The sequence below is a fragment of the Carcharhinus amblyrhynchos genome, chromosome 7 (assembly GCF_965287045.1).
Source record: "Carcharhinus amblyrhynchos chromosome 7, sCarAmb.v2.hapA, whole genome shotgun sequence".
NCBI classification, from domain to species: Eukaryota; Metazoa; Chordata; class Chondrichthyes; order Carcharhiniformes; family Carcharhinidae; genus Carcharhinus; species Carcharhinus amblyrhynchos.
In genome coordinates this window covers 125,718,797-125,739,214 of record NC_137330.1, presented here as the reverse complement: position 1 = coordinate 125,739,214, position 20,418 = coordinate 125,718,797, and the positions used below count along the sequence as shown (strand labels likewise).

Sequence of the window (20,418 nt, the reverse complement as noted above, 5' to 3'; positions counted from 1 at the left end):
GGGCGTTTAAGAGATCTGTGGATAGGTTTATGGACGAAAAGGGATTGGTTTAGATTAGTGGGTCAGTGTTTTTTTTAAAAGAAACTGGTCGGCACAACATCGTGGGCCGAAGGGCCTGTTCTGCGCTGTAATTTTCTATGTTCTATGTTCTATGTTCTATTCAACCTCCACTTATAACTCAATCTATCAAGTCCTGGTAGCATCCCAGAAAATCTTTCCTGCACGCTTTCTAGTTTAATAACATATTTTCTATAATAGGTGTGAAAACTCGCCTCAAAAATGGATCAGGAGCTCACCCATTTTCAGACTAGCTAGACACTTAGAGGGCGGAATTTTATGAGAATAATTCTATCTCTTTCCTGTACTCCGTCTCATTATTGTTTGAGATCTGATCCACCATGGTGATCTAATCAGCAAAATTGAAAATGGAGTTGCAAATCAATTTGGCCATGCAGTCGTACTTGTATAAGGAATATAGCAAGCAGCTGAGGCCACAGTCTTGCAGAGCACCAGTGTTGAGGATAGTCATGGAGGAGGTCTTGTTGGCTATCCTTATTGATTGCAGTCTGTGAGTTAGGAAATCTAGGATCCAGTTGGAGAGGGAGGAGCCACGCCCTCAGTCATAGAGTTTTGAGATGAATTCTGTTGCGATAATGATGTCGAAGGCTGAGCTGTAGTCAATAAATAGGAGTCTGAAATAAATGTCCTCATTATTCAGGTGTTCCAAGGTTGAGTGTAGGGCTGGCCAGTTCTGCTATGAACCTATTGTGGCAACAAGAGAATTGTTGTGGATCCCAGCAATCTGGGAGACTGGAGTTAATGCATGCCATGACTAGCCTTTCACAGCATTTCATAATAATGGGTGTCAGAGATATCAGATGGTTGTCATTAGGGCATGCTGCCTGGCTTTTTCTAATCCTGTTGATATTTTCTAACTGTCTTGCTATCACTACTTTTATAATAGACTCGAGCACTTTCCCTACCACTGATGTTTGGCTTATGGTCTGTAATTCACTGTTTTATCTCTCCACCCTTTTGCAAATAGTGGGGTTACATTTATTTGCCACCCACCAATCTGTTCCAGCATCTACAGGAATTTGGAATATAACAACAAATGCATTCATTAATTCCATGGCCAACTCCTTGAATATCCTAGGATGTAAATTATTTATTGGCTTTCAATCCCATTAATTTCTCCAGCACTATTGTTTTAGTAATACTAATTTTCTTCAATTCTTGTTCCTTCTTCTCAGTAGACTCTTGGTTCCTTTGCATTTCTGGGAAGTTATTTGTGCCTTACTCTTTGCAGACAGAATGGCACAGCGGTTAGCACTGCTGCCTCACAATGCCAGAGACTCTGGTTTGATTTCCAGCGTGGGTCACTGTCTGTGTGGCGTTTGCACTTTCTCCCCGTGTCTGTATAGGTTTCCTCAGAGCGCTCCAGTTTCCTCCCACGATTCAAAGATATGCAGGTTAGATGATTGGCCATGCTAAATTGTTCCTCAGTGTACCTGAACAGACGGCGGAATGTGGCGACTAGGGAGTTTTCACAATAATTTCATTGCAGTATGAATGTATGCCTACTTGTGACCTATAAATTAACTTTAAAAGGGTTATTTAATTGTTTTTCTATTTCCTTGCTCTATTATCAATTTTCCTATTTCAGAATGTAAGAGACCTATGTTTGCTTTCACCAATGTTTTTGTTTCTTTTTACATATATTTAGAAGGCGTTACAGTCTGCTTTTATGTTACTTGCATGTTTATCCTCATACTCTTTTTTTTCCTCTCTTGGTCTCTTGGTCTTCCTTTGTTGAATTCTGAACTGCTCCCAATCGTTCTAATATTATCCTTAATTTCTTTTGTAAGTCATGGTTGAGCTGATTTATTGTTGTCATTTTGCACCAGAAAGAAATGTGTAACTGTTACAATACATACATTTGTTCTTTACGTATTAGCCATTGCCTATTCATCATCATGTATTTTAATGAACTTCTCATATCTATCTTAGCTAATTGAAGACTCATACCTTCGTGGTGCCCTTCGATTAGAATTATGACCTTAGTTTCAGGTCAGGCTTCTTCACTCTCAATCCTAAGGGAAATTCTATCATGCTATTGTCATTGTTGCCTAAAGGATCCGACAAGATTATGAATTAACCATTTCTAATTGCATAATACTAAATGTAGGATAGCATGTTCCATAGTTGGTGTAATGCAACCATCTTGTACACACTTTAGCAATTCATCTCCCACAATTTTGTTGCTAATTTGGTTTTCCCGACCTATAAAAATATTCAAGGCAATCAGACAGCGTCAACATGGTCTTGCGAAAGGGAAATCACATTTCCTCAATTCATTGGAGTCCTTTGAAGAATATAACTGTGAATAAAGGGGACATAGTGGATATATAGTCCTTAGGTTTCCAGATGGTGTTTGATAACAAAATTTTTTGTGAGTAATGAAAGCTCATGATGTAGGAGATAACGTGGTGGCATGGATACAAGCTAACTGAAACAGAATAGGCATAAATAGGTCTTTTTCTGATTAGTAAGATGTAGAGGGCTTTCATATAAGTATATAGTGTGATGATTTTGCATGGGTAACAGGCTTCCATACTTTGTCTGACATGCAGCACGAGGATTATCATTTTGTCCTGGTGAAAGGACATCAGTAAGGAATATTAACTCCATCTCTTGTGATGCTTTTGCTCTGAGGCCTGCTAAGTATTTGAAAAACTCTCCATTTTTTATTGTTTTTAACAAATCTTTGTTGTCTTTCATTAATCAAAACATTTCTCAATGCTCACTTGATTGATTATAAAATATAAATTCTAAAATAAATCTATATAATAATGTTACCTCATTGTACGTAAGCATGTTTTCCAAAGTCAAGGCATAGCCTTCAGGCAGGTTGATTATAATCTTTTGGGAAATTTCGGATAATACTTCATTTATGTGCATTTCTCGCAAGTCAATGAGCTGAAAACAACAATGAATATTATGTTGTGAACATTTTATGATATGTATAATGAAATGGGATATACATCAAAGAAACAGGCCATTCAGCACAATCAATCCATGCTGGCATTTGTACTTCACTCAAACTTCTTCCCGTTTGTATGTTAAATATATAATCATAACTGTTTATCTTCTCCCACAAATGCTTATCAAGCTTCCCCGTAAATAATCTATTCTAGTTGCTTCAACTACTACCTGGGAGTGAGTTCCACATTCTAACCATATATTAAGGTTTCTTCTCAATTCCCTATTCTTCGTGATTATCTTATATTGATAGCCTTCAGTTCTGCTCTTCTCACCCATCCTCCATTCCCCAATGGAAATATTGCCTTTGAATCATAAGAACATAAGAACTAGGAATAGGAGTAGGCCATCTGGCCCTTGAGCCTGCTCTACCATTCAATGAGATCATGTCTGATCTTTTCATGGACCCAGTTCCACTTATCCACCTATGTACCATAACCCTTCCCTTACTGTTCAAAAATCTATCTATCCTTACCTTAAAAACATTCAATGAGGTAGCTTTAACTGCTTCACTAGGCAGGGAATTCCACAGATTCACAACACTTGGGTGAAGAAGTTCCTCCTCAACTCAGTTCTAAATCTGCTCCCCCTTTGAGGCTATGTCCCCCTAGCTCTAGTTTCAGCTGCTAGTGGAAACAAGCTCCCTGCTTCTATCTGATCTTTTCCCTTCATAAGTTTATGTTTCTATAAGATCCCCCACATTCTTCTAAATTCCAATGAGTATAGTCCCAGTATACTTAGTCATTCCTCATAAGCCAAATTTCAAGTCTGAAATCAACCTCGTGAATCTCTTCTGCACCCCCACCAATGCCAGTTTATCCTTTCTCAAGTAAGGAGACCAAAACTGTACACAGTACTTCCAGGTGGGGTCCCACCAGCACTTTGTACATCACCAACCTTCCTGTTTTTAAAATCCATCCCTTTCGCAATGAAGGATAAAATTCCAATTGCTTTCTTAATTACCCGCGACAATTAAAAACCAGGTGATATAGAGAGGAAGACAAAAGAGGTAGGGGTGTTGCTTTACTGATTAGGGAGAATGTTCCAGCTATATAGAGGAAGGATACCTTGTTGGGATCATGCAGTGAAGCCATATGGGTAGAACTCAGGAACAGGTTGTTAAGAAGGCATACGGTGTCTTGGCGTTTATTGGTAGGGGGATTGAATTTAGGAGTCGCAGCGTCATGTTGCAACTGTACACAACTCTGGTGCGGCCGCACTTGGAGTACTGTGTGCAGTTCTGGTCCCCACACTACAGGAAGGACGTGGAGGCTTTGGAGAGGGTGCAGAGGAGGTTTACCAGGATGTTGCCTGGTATGGAGGGGAGGTCCTATGAGGAGAGACTGAGGGATTTGGGGTTGTTTTCGCTGGAAAGAAGGCGGCTAAGAGGGGATCTTATTGAAACATATAAGATGATTAGAGGTTTAGATAAGGTGGATAGTAATAGCCTTTTTCCTCTGATGGAGAAATCTAGCACGAGGGGGCATGGCTTTAAATTAAGAGGTGGTAGTTATAGGACGGATGTCAGGGGTAGGTTCTTTACCCAGAGGGTGGTGAGGGATTGGAATGCCCTGCCTGCTGCAGTTGTAAATGCGCCTAGTTTGGGGGCGTTTAAGAGATCCGTGGATAGGTTTATGGATGAGAAGGGATTGGTTTAGGTTAGTGGGTCATTGTTTTGTAACTGATCAGCGCAACATTGTGGGCCGAAGGGCCTGTTCTGCGCTGTAATGTTCTATGTTCTATGTTCAAAGAGAAGGTCTACTCAAGGACAATGTAGGGAAATTATGTATGGAGCCAGATGAAGTGGGTGAGATCCTTATGGAATACTTTGCATTAGTATTCACAAAGAAGAAGGATATGGTGGATGGTGAGTGTAGAAGGATGTTGACATCCTAGGACATTTTGGCATAAAAAGGGAGGCAGTATTAAGATGGACAAGTCCCTAGGACAAGATGGAGGATATCCTACCATACTGAGAGGTGAGGGAAGAAATTGCTGAGGCCTGGGCCAAAATCTCCTTAGCCATGAGCAAGGTACCAGAGGACTGGAGAGTAGCTAGCATTATTCCTCTTTTTCAGAAGAGCAGAAGAAACAACCTGGGAAATGATAGGCCTGTGAGCCTTCCAACAGTGGTAGGGAAATTATTGGCGAAGATTCTTAGGGACAGAATGGTCTTGTGAAGGGGAGGTCGTGTCTCAAAAATGTGATTGAGCTCTTTGGGAAGTGACAAGAAAAATTGAAGGAAGAGAAACTCAAATTGAAACCTATTCTGTGTCCAAATATAGTTTATAGAACCTCACTCAGAAGCTCAGAATAGAGGGAGACCTACAGCTGATAGAAAGGATATTATAAAACTAAGAATGCAGAAAAGATTTACTCGGATGCTACCAAGACTTGATGGTTTGAGTTATATGGAGAGGCTGGATAATCTGGATCTGAAGCATAGGAGGCTTGGGGGATGATCTTATAGAGGTATATAAAATAATTAAGGGCATTGATCAGTCAACATATTTTCCAAAAGGTAGGGGAGTCTAAAACTGGAAGGCATCGGTTTAAGATGAGGGGGAGAGATACAAAAGGGTCCAGAGGTGCAATTTTTCAGATGGTGGTGAGTGTCTGGAATAAGCTGCCAGAGGTAGTAGAGGCAGGTATAATTCTGTCTTTTAAAAAGCATTTAGACAGTTACCTGGGTGAGATGGTAGAGAAGGATATGGGCCAAATGTGGGCTCATGGGACTAGCTTAGCAGTTAAAAAAAAAGGCAGCTTGGACAAGTTCGGCTCAAGGGCCTGTTTCCATGATATAAACCTTTATGACGCTATGTATTTTTCTAAAGAAGTAAGACTGAAGAGAGCGGCAGCACTGAGAGATTTGGGGTCCTCATGCATAAATTAAAACAGGTAGTATGCAAGTTCAGCAGGTAATTGGGAAGGTAAATTAAAGGTCTGTCTTTATTTCAAAGGGAATGAAGTATAAAAATAGGTAGTCTTACTAAAGCTATACAAGGCAATAGAAACAAAAACTAGAAGCAGAACCAGGCCATTTGGTCCTTTGACCCTGTTCCACCATTCATTTTGATCATGGCTGATCATCGCATTCAATATCCTGATCTACCCCCCACCTCCAATACCCTTGATCTTTTTAGCCCCAAGAGCCACATCTAATTTCTTGAAATCAGACAATGATTTGGCCTCCACTACTTCCCATGGTAGTGAATTCCATACATTCACCACCCTTTAGGTGAAGAAATTTCTCCTCACTTCAGTTCTAAAAGGTTTACCCTTTATCCTCAAATCATGACCCCTGGTTCTGTACTCCCTCAACATTGGGAACATTTTTTCCGAATCTATTCTGCTAGAATTTTATAAGTTTCTTTGAGATCCCCTCTCACTCTTCTGAACTCCAGTGAATGTCTTAGTCTCTTTTCATATGACAAATCTGCCATCTCTAGTATCAGTCTGGTAAACCTTTGCTGTACTTCCTCTATAGCAAGGACATCCTTCCTCAGATAATGACACCAAACGGTACACAATGCTCCAGATGTGATCTTACCAACATCCCACACAACTGCAGCAAAACATCCCTTTCTCTATACTCAAATCTTCTGGCAATGAAGGCCAACATAACATTTACCTCCTTTATTGCTGCTGTACCTGCATGCTTACTTTCAATGACTGATGCATTTTGTTGAATTTCCACCACTCTCAGTTTACACCCATTCAGGTAGAACATAGAACATAGAACATAGAACATTACAGCGCAGAACAGGCCCTTCGGCCCACGATGTTGCGCCGACCAGTTACAAAAACAATGACCCACTAGCCTATACCAATCCCTTTTCGTCCATAAACCTATCTAGAGATCTCTTAAACGCCCCCAAACTAGACGCATTTACAACTGCAGCAGGCAGGGCATTCCAATCCCTCACCACCCGCTGGGTAAAGAACCTACCCCTGACATCCGTCCTGTAGCTACCCCCCCTTAATTTAAAGCCATGCCCCCTCGTGCTAGCTTTCTCCATCCGAGGAAAAAGGCTATCACTATCCACCCTATCTAAACCTCTAATCATCTTATATGTTTCAATAAGATCCCCTCTTAGCCGCCTTCTTTCCAACGAAAACAACCCTAGATCCCTCAGTCTCTCCTCATAGGACCTCCCCACCATACCAGGCAACATCCTAGTAAACCTCCTCTGCACCCTCTCCAACGCCTCCACATCCTTCTTGTAATGCGGGGACCAGAACTGCACACAGTACTCCAAGTGCGGCCGCACTAGAGTAGTGTACAGTTGCAACATTACACTGCGACTCCTAAATTCAATCCCCCTACCAATAAACGCCAAGACACCGTATGCCTTCTTGACAACCTTATCTACTTGATTCCCAACTTTCAGGGATCTATGTACACACACACCTAGATCCCTCTGTTCATCCACACTATTCAAAGTCCTCCCGTTAGCCCTATACTCGACACATCTGTTGCTCCTACCAAAGTGAATTACCTCACACTTCTCCGCATTTAATATCTGCCTTCCTATTATTGCTCCCAAAGTGTATAACCTTACATTTATCCACATTATACTTCATTTACCATGTAGATTTCCACACAGTCAACTTGTCCAAATTATGCTGAGGCATCTCTGTATCCTCCTTACAGCTCACCCTCTGACCCAACTTTGTATCATCTGCAAATATAAAGATAATACACTTGGTTCCCTCTTCCAAATCATTGATATGTAATGTGAACTGTTGGGATCATAGCACAGATTCCTGTGGAACCCCACTAGTCACTGACTGCCAACAGTAAAAGACATTGATCAATTCCAGTGACATTAATTTCAGGGAAAACAGTTTGTACTCTTATACTATGGCTTTGCCATTGCATCCCTTCATGTCAAAATATCATTGTGCATAGCACAATGAATTACTTTTGAACTACATTTTGATCACAGATATTTACTTCAAACAACAAAAAAAATTACAGCAGAGGAACAGACCTTTCGGCCTTCCAAGCCTGCAATGACCATGTTGCATAAACAGAACTAAGACACCCTATTCTTCCAGGAACAATATCCCTCCATCCGCATCCTATTTGATTTGATTTATTATTGTCACATGTGAAAAAGTATTGTTTCTTGCACACTAAACAGACAAACATACCGTTCATAGAGAAGGAAACGAGAGAGTGCAAAATGTAGTGTTACAGTCATAGCTAGGGTGTAGAGAAAGATCAACTTAATGTGAGGTAGGTCCAATTAAAAGTCTGATGGCAGCAGGAAAGAAGCTGCTCTTGAGTCAATTGGTACGTAACCTCAGACTTTTGTATCTTTTTCCCGAAGAAAGGAAGAGAGAATGTCTGGGGTGCGTGGGTCCTTGATTATGCTGACTGCTTTGCTGAGGCAGTGGGAAGTGTAGGCATAGTCAATGGATGGGAGGCTGGTTTGTGTGATGGATTGGGCTACATTCATGACCTTTTGTAGTTCCTTGCGGTCTTGGGCAGAGTAAGAGCCACACCAAGCTATGGCACAACCAGAAAGAATGCTTTCTACGGTGCATTTGTAAAGTTGTGGATGATCAGATGATTTGGGCAGCACGGTAGCACAGTGGTTAGCATTGCTGCGTCACAGCTCCAGGGTCCTGGGTTCCTGGCTCGGGTCACTGTCTGTGTGGAGTTTGCACATTCTCCTCGTGTCTGAGTGGGTTTCCTCCAGGTGCTCCGGTTTCCTCCCACAGTCCAAAGATGTGCGGGTTAGGTTGATTGGCCATGCTAAGAAATTGTCCCTTAGTGTCTAGGGATGCGTAGGTTAGAAAGATTAGTGGGTATAATATGTAGAGATATGGGGTAGGGCCTGGATGGGATTGTGTTCGGTGCAGACTTGATGGGTGAAGGGCCTCTTTCTGCACTGTAGGGTTCTATGATTCTATGATCATATCAGATCAGTTATGTTCTCATTGAATGTTGGAGCAGACTCGATGAGCTAAAATGCCTACTTCTGTTCCTATGTCTCATGTTCTTATGGCATTCTGCTGGAGTTGGCGAAATGGCAGAGAATGATTCTTTGAATGCAGAAGTTGGTGGCGTGGAAAATAAAGAAAAGAAGGACCCCATTATGATTCCAGGACAGATGCAAAGAGATGAGGTCAGAGGTTAGGGAAACGGGCAAAACTGGTCAAGTACACTGTCAATCATGAGGCGGAGTCGTGGGTGCAGGGACCTCAGTTAAGGAAAAGCACAGACATGTCAGCAGTTCCATTTTTGGAGATGGCATCATTGGAATGTGCAACAGGTAAATCATTTCTTCCTATCTTGACTATGTCTTGTAATAAGCTAACTGTGTTAGGCACTGTTGGTTTTAATAAAAACAAAAGATGTTAATTCAAACTAACAACAGATTTATTCAAGGAGCTCTTGACTGTACAGAAGACAAACAGAAAATAAACATCAGCCTGAGCATCCTAATGACACTACCATCAAATCATATGATTAGCTGCAACACCTTAAATATGCAACTCATCCTCTCTTCCCTTGCATGTCCCAGAACCACGAAAGGGTCCTTTTTGTTCTCACTGTGTAAACCCACTAATCGCCACATTCAAAGGATAATCCTCCAGCATTTCAGCCAATTCCAGCATGATGCCTCCATGAGACACATCTTCCCCTCAACCCCCCATTCAACATTTCACAAGGACTGCTCCCTCTGTGACACATTGGTCGACTCCTCATCACACCCAACTCCCCATCTCCTTCCCAAGCAATCATAGAAGGGAGAACCATTCCCACATTGGACCACTTTTCCCTTGTTCTTAAGTTTCCTATCATTTTTGTTGCAACCTTTTGCAGCTATGGTATAATGTCCAAGACATTTCTCTCTTTAATTCTGGAGAAATGGCAAAAGAATTCAAAAGATTAACTCTGTTTCCTCTCCCTACAAGTGCTGCCAGACCTCATAGAATCACAGAATCCCTACAGTGCAGAAGGAAGCCATTTGGTCCATTGAGCTTGCACCGACTCTCTGACAGAGCATTCCACCCAAGCCGACATATTAATAGAATCATAGAATCATAGAAGCACAACAGCACAAACAGGCCCTTTGGCCCACAAGTTGCACCAATCTTAGCTCTACCTACTAGGCTTACTTATAACCCTCAAACCTATTAAGTCCCATGTACTCATCCAGAAGTCTCTTAAAAGATCCTAACGAATTTGCCTCCACCACCACCGATGGCAGCCGATTCCATTCACCCACCACCCTCTCAGTGAAAAACTTACCCCTGACATCTCAGAACATAAGAACATAGGAAATAGGAGCAGGAGTGGGCCATCTAGCCTTTCGAGCCTGCCCCGCCATTCAATAAGATGATGGCTGATCTGAAGTGGCTCAGTTCCACTTTCCCACCTTCTCCCCATAACCCTTAATCCCCTTGCCTACCAAAAACCTATCTACCCGCGTCTTAAATATATTTAGCGAGGCAGCCTCCACCACTTCAACGGGCAGAGAATTCCAGAGATTCACCACCCTGAGTGAAGAAGTTCCTCCTCAACTCCATTCTAAACTGCCCCCCCCTTATCTTCAGGCTGTGCCCTCTCGTCCTACTGTCCTTTCTGAGCAGGAAGAGCCTCTCCAACTCTACCCTATCCATCCCATTCATCATCTTGTACGTCTCAATGAGATCTCCCCTCATCCTTCTAAACTCTAACGAGTACAAGCCTAGTTTATTCAGCCTCTCCTCATAGCTCAACCCCTTCAACTCAGGTATCAGCCCAGTGAACCTCCTCTGCACTTCCTCCAAGGCCAAAATATCCTTGCGTAAGTGCGGCGACCAAAACTGCACACAGTACTCCAGCTGCGGCCTCACCAGTGCCCTGTACAGTTGCAGCAAGACCTCCCTACTTTTATATTCAATCCCCCTCGTTATGAAGGCCAGCATCCCATTCGCCTTCCTGACCACCTGCTGCACCTGCAGGCTGGGTTTTTGCAACTCATGCACAAGGACCCCGAGGTCCCTCTGCACCGTAGCATGCTGCGGCTTTTCGCCATGTAAGTAGTAGTCCTTCCTACCATTATTCCTACCAAAGTGGACAACCTCACACTTGCCAACATTAAATTCCATTTGCCAGTTCCTGGCCCATTCGCCCAGCCTATCTAGATCCCTCTGCAGACTTTCCACACCCTCTGCACAATTTGCCGTTTCACCAATCTTGGTGTCATCAGCAAATTTCGACACCTTACACTCGGTTCCCTCCTCCAGATCATCTATAAAAATGGTAAATAGCTGAGGCCCCAGCACCGTTCCCTGGGACACTCCACGAGTCACCAACCGCCAATCCGAATAGCACCCATTGACCCCCACTCTCTGCCTCCTATTAGACAGCCAATCCCCTATCCACGCTAACACCCTACCCCCAACTCCATGCCCCCTAACCTTCTGTAACAACCTCTTGTGCGGCACCTTATCAAACGCCTTCTGAAAATCAAGAAACACCACATCCACCAGTTCCCCTCTATCCACCACACGAGACACATCCTCAGAATTCCAATAAATTCGTCAGACTCGACTTCCCCTTAACGAAACCGTGCTGCGTCTGCTCTATCAAACAATTCTCCTCAAGATGCCTCGCTTTTTTCTCCTTAATTACGGATTCATAGAACATAGAACATAGAACATTACAGCGCGGAACAGGCCCTTCGGCCCACAATGTTGCGCCGGCCAGTCTTATTTTAAAAAAAACATTGACCCACTAATCTAAACCAATCCCTTTTCGTCCATAAACCTATCCACCAATCTCTTAAACGCCCCCAAACTAGGCGCATTTACAACTGCAGCAGGCAGGGCATTCCAATCCCTCACCACCCTCTGGGTAAAGAACCTGCCCCTGACATCCGTCCTATAACTACCCCCCCTTAATTTAAAGCCATGCCCCCTCGTGCTAGATTTCTCCATCCGAGGAAACAGGCTATCACCATCCACCCTATCTAAACCTCTAATCATCTTATATGTTTCTATAAGATCCCCTCTTAGCCGCCTTCTTTCCAGTGAAAACAACCCCAAATCCCTCAGTCTCTCCTCATAGGACCTCCCCTGCATACCAGGCAACATCCTGGTAAACCTCCTCTGCACCCTCTCCAAAGCCTCCACATCCTTCCTGTAATGTGGGGACCAGAACTGCACACAGTACTCCAAGTGCGGCCGCACCAGAGTTGTGTACAGTTGCAACATGACGCTGCGACTCCTAAATTCAATCCCCCTACCAATAAACGCCAAGACACCGTACGCCTTCTTAACAACCTTATCTACTTGATTCCCAACTTTCAGGGATCTATGTACACATACACCTAGATCCCTCTGCTCCTCCACTCTATTCAAAGCATTTTACCTACAACAGACGTTAAACTAACCAGCCTATAGTTCCCTGGAATTGAACCTGGGTCCCTGATGCAGCGAGGCAACAGTGCTAACCACTGTGCCACCATTCTGCTCCTGCTGAGCTTTTCCAGCATCCTCTGTTTTGTTTCAGATTCTCGCATCCATACTATTTTGTTTAATTTAATAAGCAGTTGCAGGTTGTCTTTACATGACTAGGTGGGATTGAAAATCAAATCAGTCATTACCATATATGCTAAGAGACCAGGGTTGGAAAGGGATATGAAGCCACTGCACTGAAGGATGTTGGGGTTGCAACCATAAAGTGTGATTTGGTCAGTCATTGAAAGTCATGTGAGAAGAATTTTTTCAGCAGGCCAACACACCTGAAGATGAACTCCCGCACATGGATCCATCTAAGCAACTGATACTTTAAGTATATAACATTGTTCAGTGGGTTAATAAGATTTCAACATAAATTTGGAATTGTATCCCTTGCTTGTTTTGTGCCATTGATAGCAAAATGTGGTGCAAGCCTTAAGGGTGTATTGAGACTCCCTGGTGAAGAATCTGACACCTAGGGCCTTATTTTACCATTTTGATTCTCAGTACTGGGCAGACTTGAAACTGGGTGTATTTCAGATCCAGCTTTTAGACCAGTTCTGAGGCATCCCCATGTACACTCTACCTGAAAAAAAATCAATGAGTTCAAAGCGCACTGCATAAGCCTGTGGATGGGGCTTAATGCACCCAAAACCCTGCAGCTCCAATCAATACCTCCAATTGTGCATGCACAGAAAAGATAGAATGCCACTCCCCTGCCATCTCTTTCCTGGGCCAGATAATGCCTGCCCTGGTCCCACCCCCTAAACATTATTGAACGCCCTTATCTCTCACCACCCAGATCAATCGTGGGCTCCTCCTCCCTTCCCCCCCACCAATCTGAGGCAGAGTGACAGCGGACCCCCCCATCCCCCCATCAATCTAAGGCAGAGTGTCAGCTGAAACCCCCCACCTTTCCCCCCACCACCCCCCCCCCACCCCCCCGCAACCTCCTACCAATCTGAGGCAGAGTAGCAGTGGACCATCCACTCCTCCCACCGATCCAAGGGAGAGAATCAGTGGACCCAATCCCCCCACCAATCTGAGGCAGAGTGTCAGGGGACCACCCTCCCCCCCTCCACCGATCTCAAGCAGAATGGCAGTGGACCCCACTTCCCTACCCACTGATCTCAAGCAGAGTGACAATAGACTCCCCCTTCCCCCTCCCCCTCACCTATTGATTCCAGCAGAATGGCAGTAGAGCCTCATCCCTCCCACCAATCTGAGGCAGAGTGACAGGAGACAACTTCTGACGCCCCGCCCCCCACCCCCCCTCCCCACCGATCTCAGGGAGAGTGGCAGCAGACATTCCCGTTTCATGCAGGTTCTAGATGGGTGAACATGGTGGTAAAGAGGGGAGTGCTGGTAAAGTTGGGCGTGTAACCCATTAAGTCAAATTAAATGCACGCAAATGGAATTAAATGGCCATTGCACCCGTTTTGGGTGTGGTCCCGATCATGGCCTTTTTCAGGCCTTGGTAAAGGGGGAACCAGCGTAGAGGTGAGCGCGGGTCACGCTACTCATCTCATGTCCAACTTTATCAACTTTTCAAACCAGAAAATAGGCGCAAAGTGATGGCAAAATTTGGTGCTTACTGTCCCAACTGTAAACTTGACAATTCAGTGCCTACGCAGTCATCATGCATATCATTTTACTTATTGCTGTAAAAGTTGTTGTGCAGTTCCAAAGTAGAATGGATAAGAGTAGATAAATTTACCTTCAATTATCTGCCAAATGTGAGCTCTGCAGATTTTGGAATAGCTGCACTAAAGGTATTGCTCTCAGATCTGAAATTGCAATATGTGTATTTTGCCTGGCCTACCTACATTTGAGAATTTGGGATTTCATTATACAAATTCTTCGTTCAGCTAGGCTATTAGATCTAGACTAATGACAAGAAGTAGTGTGATTGATATTTCACTTCTCAATGGAGACAATAAATTTTTAAAAAATTATTTTAAAGGCTTGGCCTTTAAAACCTCTATTACTTGAATTGGGACAAGTGGGATAAATAAAATCGACAAAATTGACCTGCTGCAAATTTTTGTCACTCAAAGACGGTTGAATATAGGAATTAGGAGCAAAGATAGACAAATTCAACTGCTCAAGCCAGTTCCATTATTCAATCAGATCAAGGCTGATCACTCCCTGATCTCAAATCCACCTCCCCAACTGGTCCCCATGTACCCTCATCCATTTTTTTATATTACAAATACATCTGTCTCCTTGAAACCATTCAACAATTCTGATTCCACTGGGACAGTGAGTTCCACAAATTCATCACTCTCTGCGAGAAGTATTTCCTCCTCATCTGTATTAAATCTACCGCCTCTCAATGCCTCCTATACCTATGGCCTCTTGTTTGAGATTGCACAATATGAAGAAACATTTGTTCTACATTTACTTTATCAACACCTTTTAAAATTTTATATACCTCAATTAGATCCCTTCTCATTCTTCTAAACTCCAGTGAGTATAAGGCCAAACTGTTTAATTCTCCTCGTATGTCAACCCTTTAATCCCCGGAATCAATCTGATGAACCTCCTCTGAACTGCCTCCAATGCCACCACATCCTTCCTGAAATAAGGAGACCAAAACTTAACACAATATTTCAGATGTGTTCTCACCAATACACTGGACAACATTTCTGTACTTTTATTCTCCAGTTCCTTGCGTGGGTATGAACCCCAAGATCTCTCTGTTCATCCACATTCCTCAGAACCCTGCCAATGACTCTGTAATTCTCTGTAATTGTCCACTTTGTAGGACAATTCAAGTTTGCCTTACCAAAATGAATCACCTCACACTTATCAGGGTTAAACTCGATCTGCCATTTTACGGCCCAGCTCTGCATCCTATCAATGTCCCTTTGCAGCCTGCAAGAGCCCTCCACCTCATCCACTACTCCACCAATCTTGGTGTCATCAGCAAATTTACTAACCCACCCTTCGGCCCCCTCTTCCAAGTCATTGATAAAAATCACAAATAGCAGAGGACCCAGCACTGATCCCTGTGGTACATCGCTGGTAATTGGATTCCAGTCTGAAAATTTTCCTTCCACCACCACCCTTTGTCTTCTATGAGGCAGCCAGTTACTTATCCAATCAGTCAAATTTCCTTCTATCCCACACCTCCTTATCTTCTTCATGAGCCTACTATGGGGAACGTTATTAAGCGCCTTACTAAAATCCACATATACAACATCAACTGCTCTACCTTCGTCTACATACTTAACTACCTCCTCAAAGAATTCAATCAAATTTGTGAGGCAGGACCTACCCCTTATGAAACCATGCTGACTATCCCAGGTTAAACTGCATCTTTCCAAATGGTCATAAATCCTATCTCTCAGGACCCTTTCATTAACTTACCAACCACCGAAGTAAGACTAACTGGCTGCACTCATTGGATGCATTTAAGAGCATGAAGGTGGTGGAAAGCATCATAGACAAGAGTGTCAGAGATGTGGTGACACCCAAGCTGCAGACAGATAGATGGATGACCGCTAGAAGGGGTAGGTAGTCAGTGCAGGAATCCCCTGTGGTCGTCTTCCTCCCTAAGAAGTATACTGTTTTGGATAATATTGGCGGGAATGACCTATCAGGGGAAAACAGTCGCAGCAGCTAGAGCTGTGGCACCACAGCTGGATCTGTTGTTAAGCAGGGAGCTATAGTTATATGGGGCTCTATAGTTACAGGTACAGATAGGCACTTCTGTGGATGTGAAAGAGTCTTCAGGAATGTGTGTTGCCTCCCTGGTGCCAGAGTGCACGATTTCTCAGAATGGTCAGAAAGCATTCTGAAGGGAGAAGCTGAAAAGCCAGAGCTCGTGATACATATTGATAACAACGACATAGGTAGGGAGAATGGCAACTGCAGTAGCAATTTAGGGAGTTAGTTAGAAAGTTGAAAAGCAAGATTACACAGGATTTTTCCCAGTGCCATGTGCCAGTAAGACTAGAAATAGGAGGACATGGGAAGCTCAACATGTGGCTAAACAACTGGTGTAGGAGGGAGGCTTTCAGATATCTGGACCATTGGGATCTCTTCCAGGGCAGGTGGGACCTATACAAGAAGGGCGGGTTTTATCTAACCTGGAGGGGCATACATATTCTATCCAGGAGGCTTGCTCATGTCAAACAGGAGGATTTAAACATGTTTGGTAGGGAAGTTGGAACCAACACATAGTCAAATAAATTGAAGGGAACCTAGAGAGTAGGGCCAATAAGACTCAGAGGAAGATCAGGCAGGGTGTTGTTGCTGGTTAGAGAGGGTCTGGTAGACTGGTGGCGCAGATCAACACAAATGGATACGATCTGGTGGCCATTACAGAGACGTGGCTGCAAGGTGACAGGGACTGGGAGCTGAATGTCCAGGGGTATCAAGTGTTTAGGAAGGATAGGCAGGAGGAAAGAGGGGGTGGCGTACCTCTGCTGATTAAGGATAGCATCAAGGTGGTAGCAAGGGATGATATTGGAGCCAAAGAGCAGAAAGTGGAATCGTTGTGGGTGGAGATTAGGAACAGCAAAGGGAGGAAGACGCTGGTGGGTGTCGTCTATAGGCCCCCGAGTAATGATCTGGAGGTGGGGCGGGCTGTTAACGCGCAAATAAGTGCGGCGTGCAGGAATGGGACGGCCGTAGTTATGGGGGATTTTAATCTGCATATTGATTGGTCGACCCATGTTGGACGCGGTGGGCTCGAGGAGGAGTTCTTGGAATGCTGCCAGGATAATTTCCTTTAACAGTGTGTGTTGGAGCCGACGAGGGAGCGAGCTATCTTGGATCTGGTGCTATGTAATGAGGCAGGTAGAATTAGGGACCTTGTGGTGAAGGATCCTCTTGGAGAGAGTGATCATTGTATGTTGGAGTTTCTGGTGCAGATGGAGGAGGAGAAAGTGGGTTCCCGGACACGCGTCCTTTGTTTGAATAGAGGGGAGTACGGTAGGATGAGAGAAGAATTGGCGAATGTTGACAGGGGGAGCGCGTTGGAGGGAGGGTCTGCTGAGGAGCAGTGGCGGATCTTTAAGGAGATCTTTCTTGGTGCTCAGCAGAAATTTATTCCGATGGTCGAAAAGGACCGTAGGAGGAGAGGTAATAAGCCGTGGATAACGAAGGAGGTGAAGGAAAGTGTTAAATTAAAAGCGGAGGGATTTAGAGTAGCTAAGAGTAGTGGGCGAGAAGAGGATTGGGAGAGGTTTAAATGTCAACAAAGATTGACAAAGAAGTTGATAAAGGAGGGTAGGAGAAACTATGAAGCTGGGCTAGCGCTTAATATAAAAAAGGACAGCAAGAGTTTTTATAAATATATAAAAAGGAAGAAGCTGGCTAGGGGGAACGTTGGTCCTTTAGAGGATGAGAAAGGGGACCTAGTGGTAGGGGATGGGGATATGGCTAAGGTATTGAATAACTTTTTTGTTTCTGTCTTCACGGAGGAGGACGTGAATAATTTGCCGGGTGTTAGCGATGGAAAGGTGGTAGGACTGGAGGGTCTTAATGACATTACTGTTACTAGAGAGGCGGTGCTCGACAGACTGGAGGGGCTGATTGTGGACAAGTCCCCAGGACCGGATGGAATGCATCCGAGGGTTCTGAAAGAAATGGCGGAGGTTATAGTGGATGCCTTGGTGGTTATTTTCCAGACGTCACTGGATTCCGGGGAAGTGCCGGAAGATTGGAAAACGGCTAATGTTACGCCGTTGTTTAAGAAGGGTGCCAGGCAAAAGGCGGGGAATTATAGGCCGGTTAGTTTAACGTCTGTGGTAGGTAAAATGTTAGAATCTGTCATTAAGGAGGAAATTGCGAGGCATCTTGAAGGGAATTGCTTGATAGAGCAGACACAGCACAGTTTCATTAAAGGGAAGTCGTGTCTGATAAATTTACTGGAGTTCTATGAGGATGTGTCTAGGGCAGTGGACAGAGGAGAGCCGGTGGATGTGGTCTTTCTGGATTTTCAGAAGGCGTTTGACAAAGTACCTCATAAGAGGTTATTGCAGAAAGTCGGGGGACATGGAGTTGGGGGTAGGGTGTTAGCGTGGATAGAGGATTGGTTGTCAAATAGGAGGCAGAGAGTGGGGGTCAACGGGTGCTATTCGGATTGGCGGATGGTGACTAGTGGAGTGCCCCAGGGGTCGGTGCTGGGGCCTCAGCTATTTACCATTTATATAGATGATCTGGAGGAGGGAACCGAGTGTAGGGTGTCGAAATTTGCTGATGACACCAAGATTGGGGGAACGGCAAATTGTGCGGAGGGTGTGGAGAGTCTGCAGAAGGATCTAGATAGGCTGGGCGAATGGGCCAGGAAATGGCAAATGGCATTTAATGTTGGCAAGTGTGAGGTGGTCCACTTTGGTAGGAAGAATGGTAGGAAGGACTATTACTTACGTGGCGAAAAACTGCAGCAGGCGACGGTGCAGAGGGACCTCGGGGTCCTTGTGCATGAGTCGCAAAAACCCAGCTTGCAGGTGCAGCAGGTGGTCAGGAAGGCAAATGGGATGCTGGCCTTCATAGCGAGGGGGATTGAGTATAAAAGTAGGGAGGTCTTGCTGCAGCTGTATAGGGCATTGGTGAGGCCGCAGCTGGAGTACTGTGTGCAGTTTTGGGCGCCGCACCTGCTCAAAGATATTTTGGCCTTGGAGGGAGTGCAGAGGAGGTTTACTAGGCTGATACCGGAGTTGAGGGGGTTGAGCTATGAGGAGAGGCTGAATAAACTAGGCTTGTACTTGTTAGAGTTTAGAAGAATGAGGGGAGATCTCATTGAGACGTATAAGATGATGAATGGGATGGATAGGATAGAGGTGGAGAGACTCTTCCCGCTCAAAAAAGACAGTAGGACTAGGGGGCACAGCCTCAAGGTAAAGGGGGGGCGGTTTAGAACGGAGTTGAGGAGGAACTTCTTCACTCAAAGGGTGGTGAATCTCTGGAATTCTCTGCCCGTTGAAGTGGTGGAGGCTGCCTCGCTAAATATTTTTAAGACGCAGGTTGATGGGTTTTTGATAAGAGAGGGGATTAAGGGTTATGGGGAGAGGGCGGGAAAGTGGAACTGAGCCACGACAGATCAGCCATGATCTTATTGAATGGCGGGGCAGGCTCGAAGGGCTAGATGGCCTACTCCTGCTCCTATTTCTTATGTTCTTATGTTCTTATGAAGTGCATTTGTTTCAGTTCAAGAAGTGTAACAAGTAAGGCAGATGAACTTAGAGTTTGGATTAGTACTTGGAACTATGATGTTGTTGCCATTATAGAGAGTTGGTCAAGGGAAATACAGGATTGGCAGCTTAACATTCCAGATCACAGATGTTTCTGATGGGAGAGAGGGGGATGGGGAAGTTGCCCTCTTGGTTAAGGGAAGTATCACAGCTGTACTGCGGGAGGAGACCTCAGAGGGTTCATAAAACAAGGCGACATGGATAGAGCTCAGGAATAGGAAGGGTGTAGTCACAATGTTGGAGCTTTACTATAGGCCTTCCAACAACCAGCAGGAGATGGAGGAACAGATATGTAGGCAGATTTTGCCAAGGTGTAAAAGTAACAGATTTGTTGTCGTGAATGATTTTAACTTCCCCTATATTGACCTGGACTCACTTAGTGCTAGAGGTGTGGATGGGGCAGAGTTTGTAAGGAGCATCCAGAAGCGCTTCTTAAAACAGTATGTAGATAATCCAACTGGGGAAGGGATCGTACTGGACCTGGTATTGGGGAATGAGCCCGGCCAGTGGTCGACGTTTATGCACAGGAGCAATTTAAGAACAGTGACCACAATTCAGTAAGGTTTAAATTACTGATGGAAGAAGATAAATGTAGTTCTCAGGTGAAGGTGGTAAATTGGGGGGAGGCTAATTACTACAATATTAGGCAGGAACTGACAAAGGTAAATTGGGGCAGATGTTTGAGGGCTAATCAACATCTGGCATATGA

The 20,418-nt window shown here is 44.3% G+C and overlaps 1 protein-coding gene across 1 annotated transcript in view; it reads right to left on the bottom strand.

The window, feature by feature from the left end:
- The window catches only part of LOC145345623 (dynein axonemal heavy chain 8-like), a 1,557,438-nt gene that overhangs the window by 1,104,778 nt on the left and 432,242 nt on the right, over positions 1 to 20,418 (bottom strand). Inside the window, exon 24 of the mRNA XM_080193457.1 lies at positions 2,860 to 2,979. Coding sequence (XP_080049583.1) covers positions 2,860 to 2,979 — 120 coding nt within the window. The remainder of the gene's footprint in view (positions 1 to 2,859; positions 2,980 to 20,418) is intronic.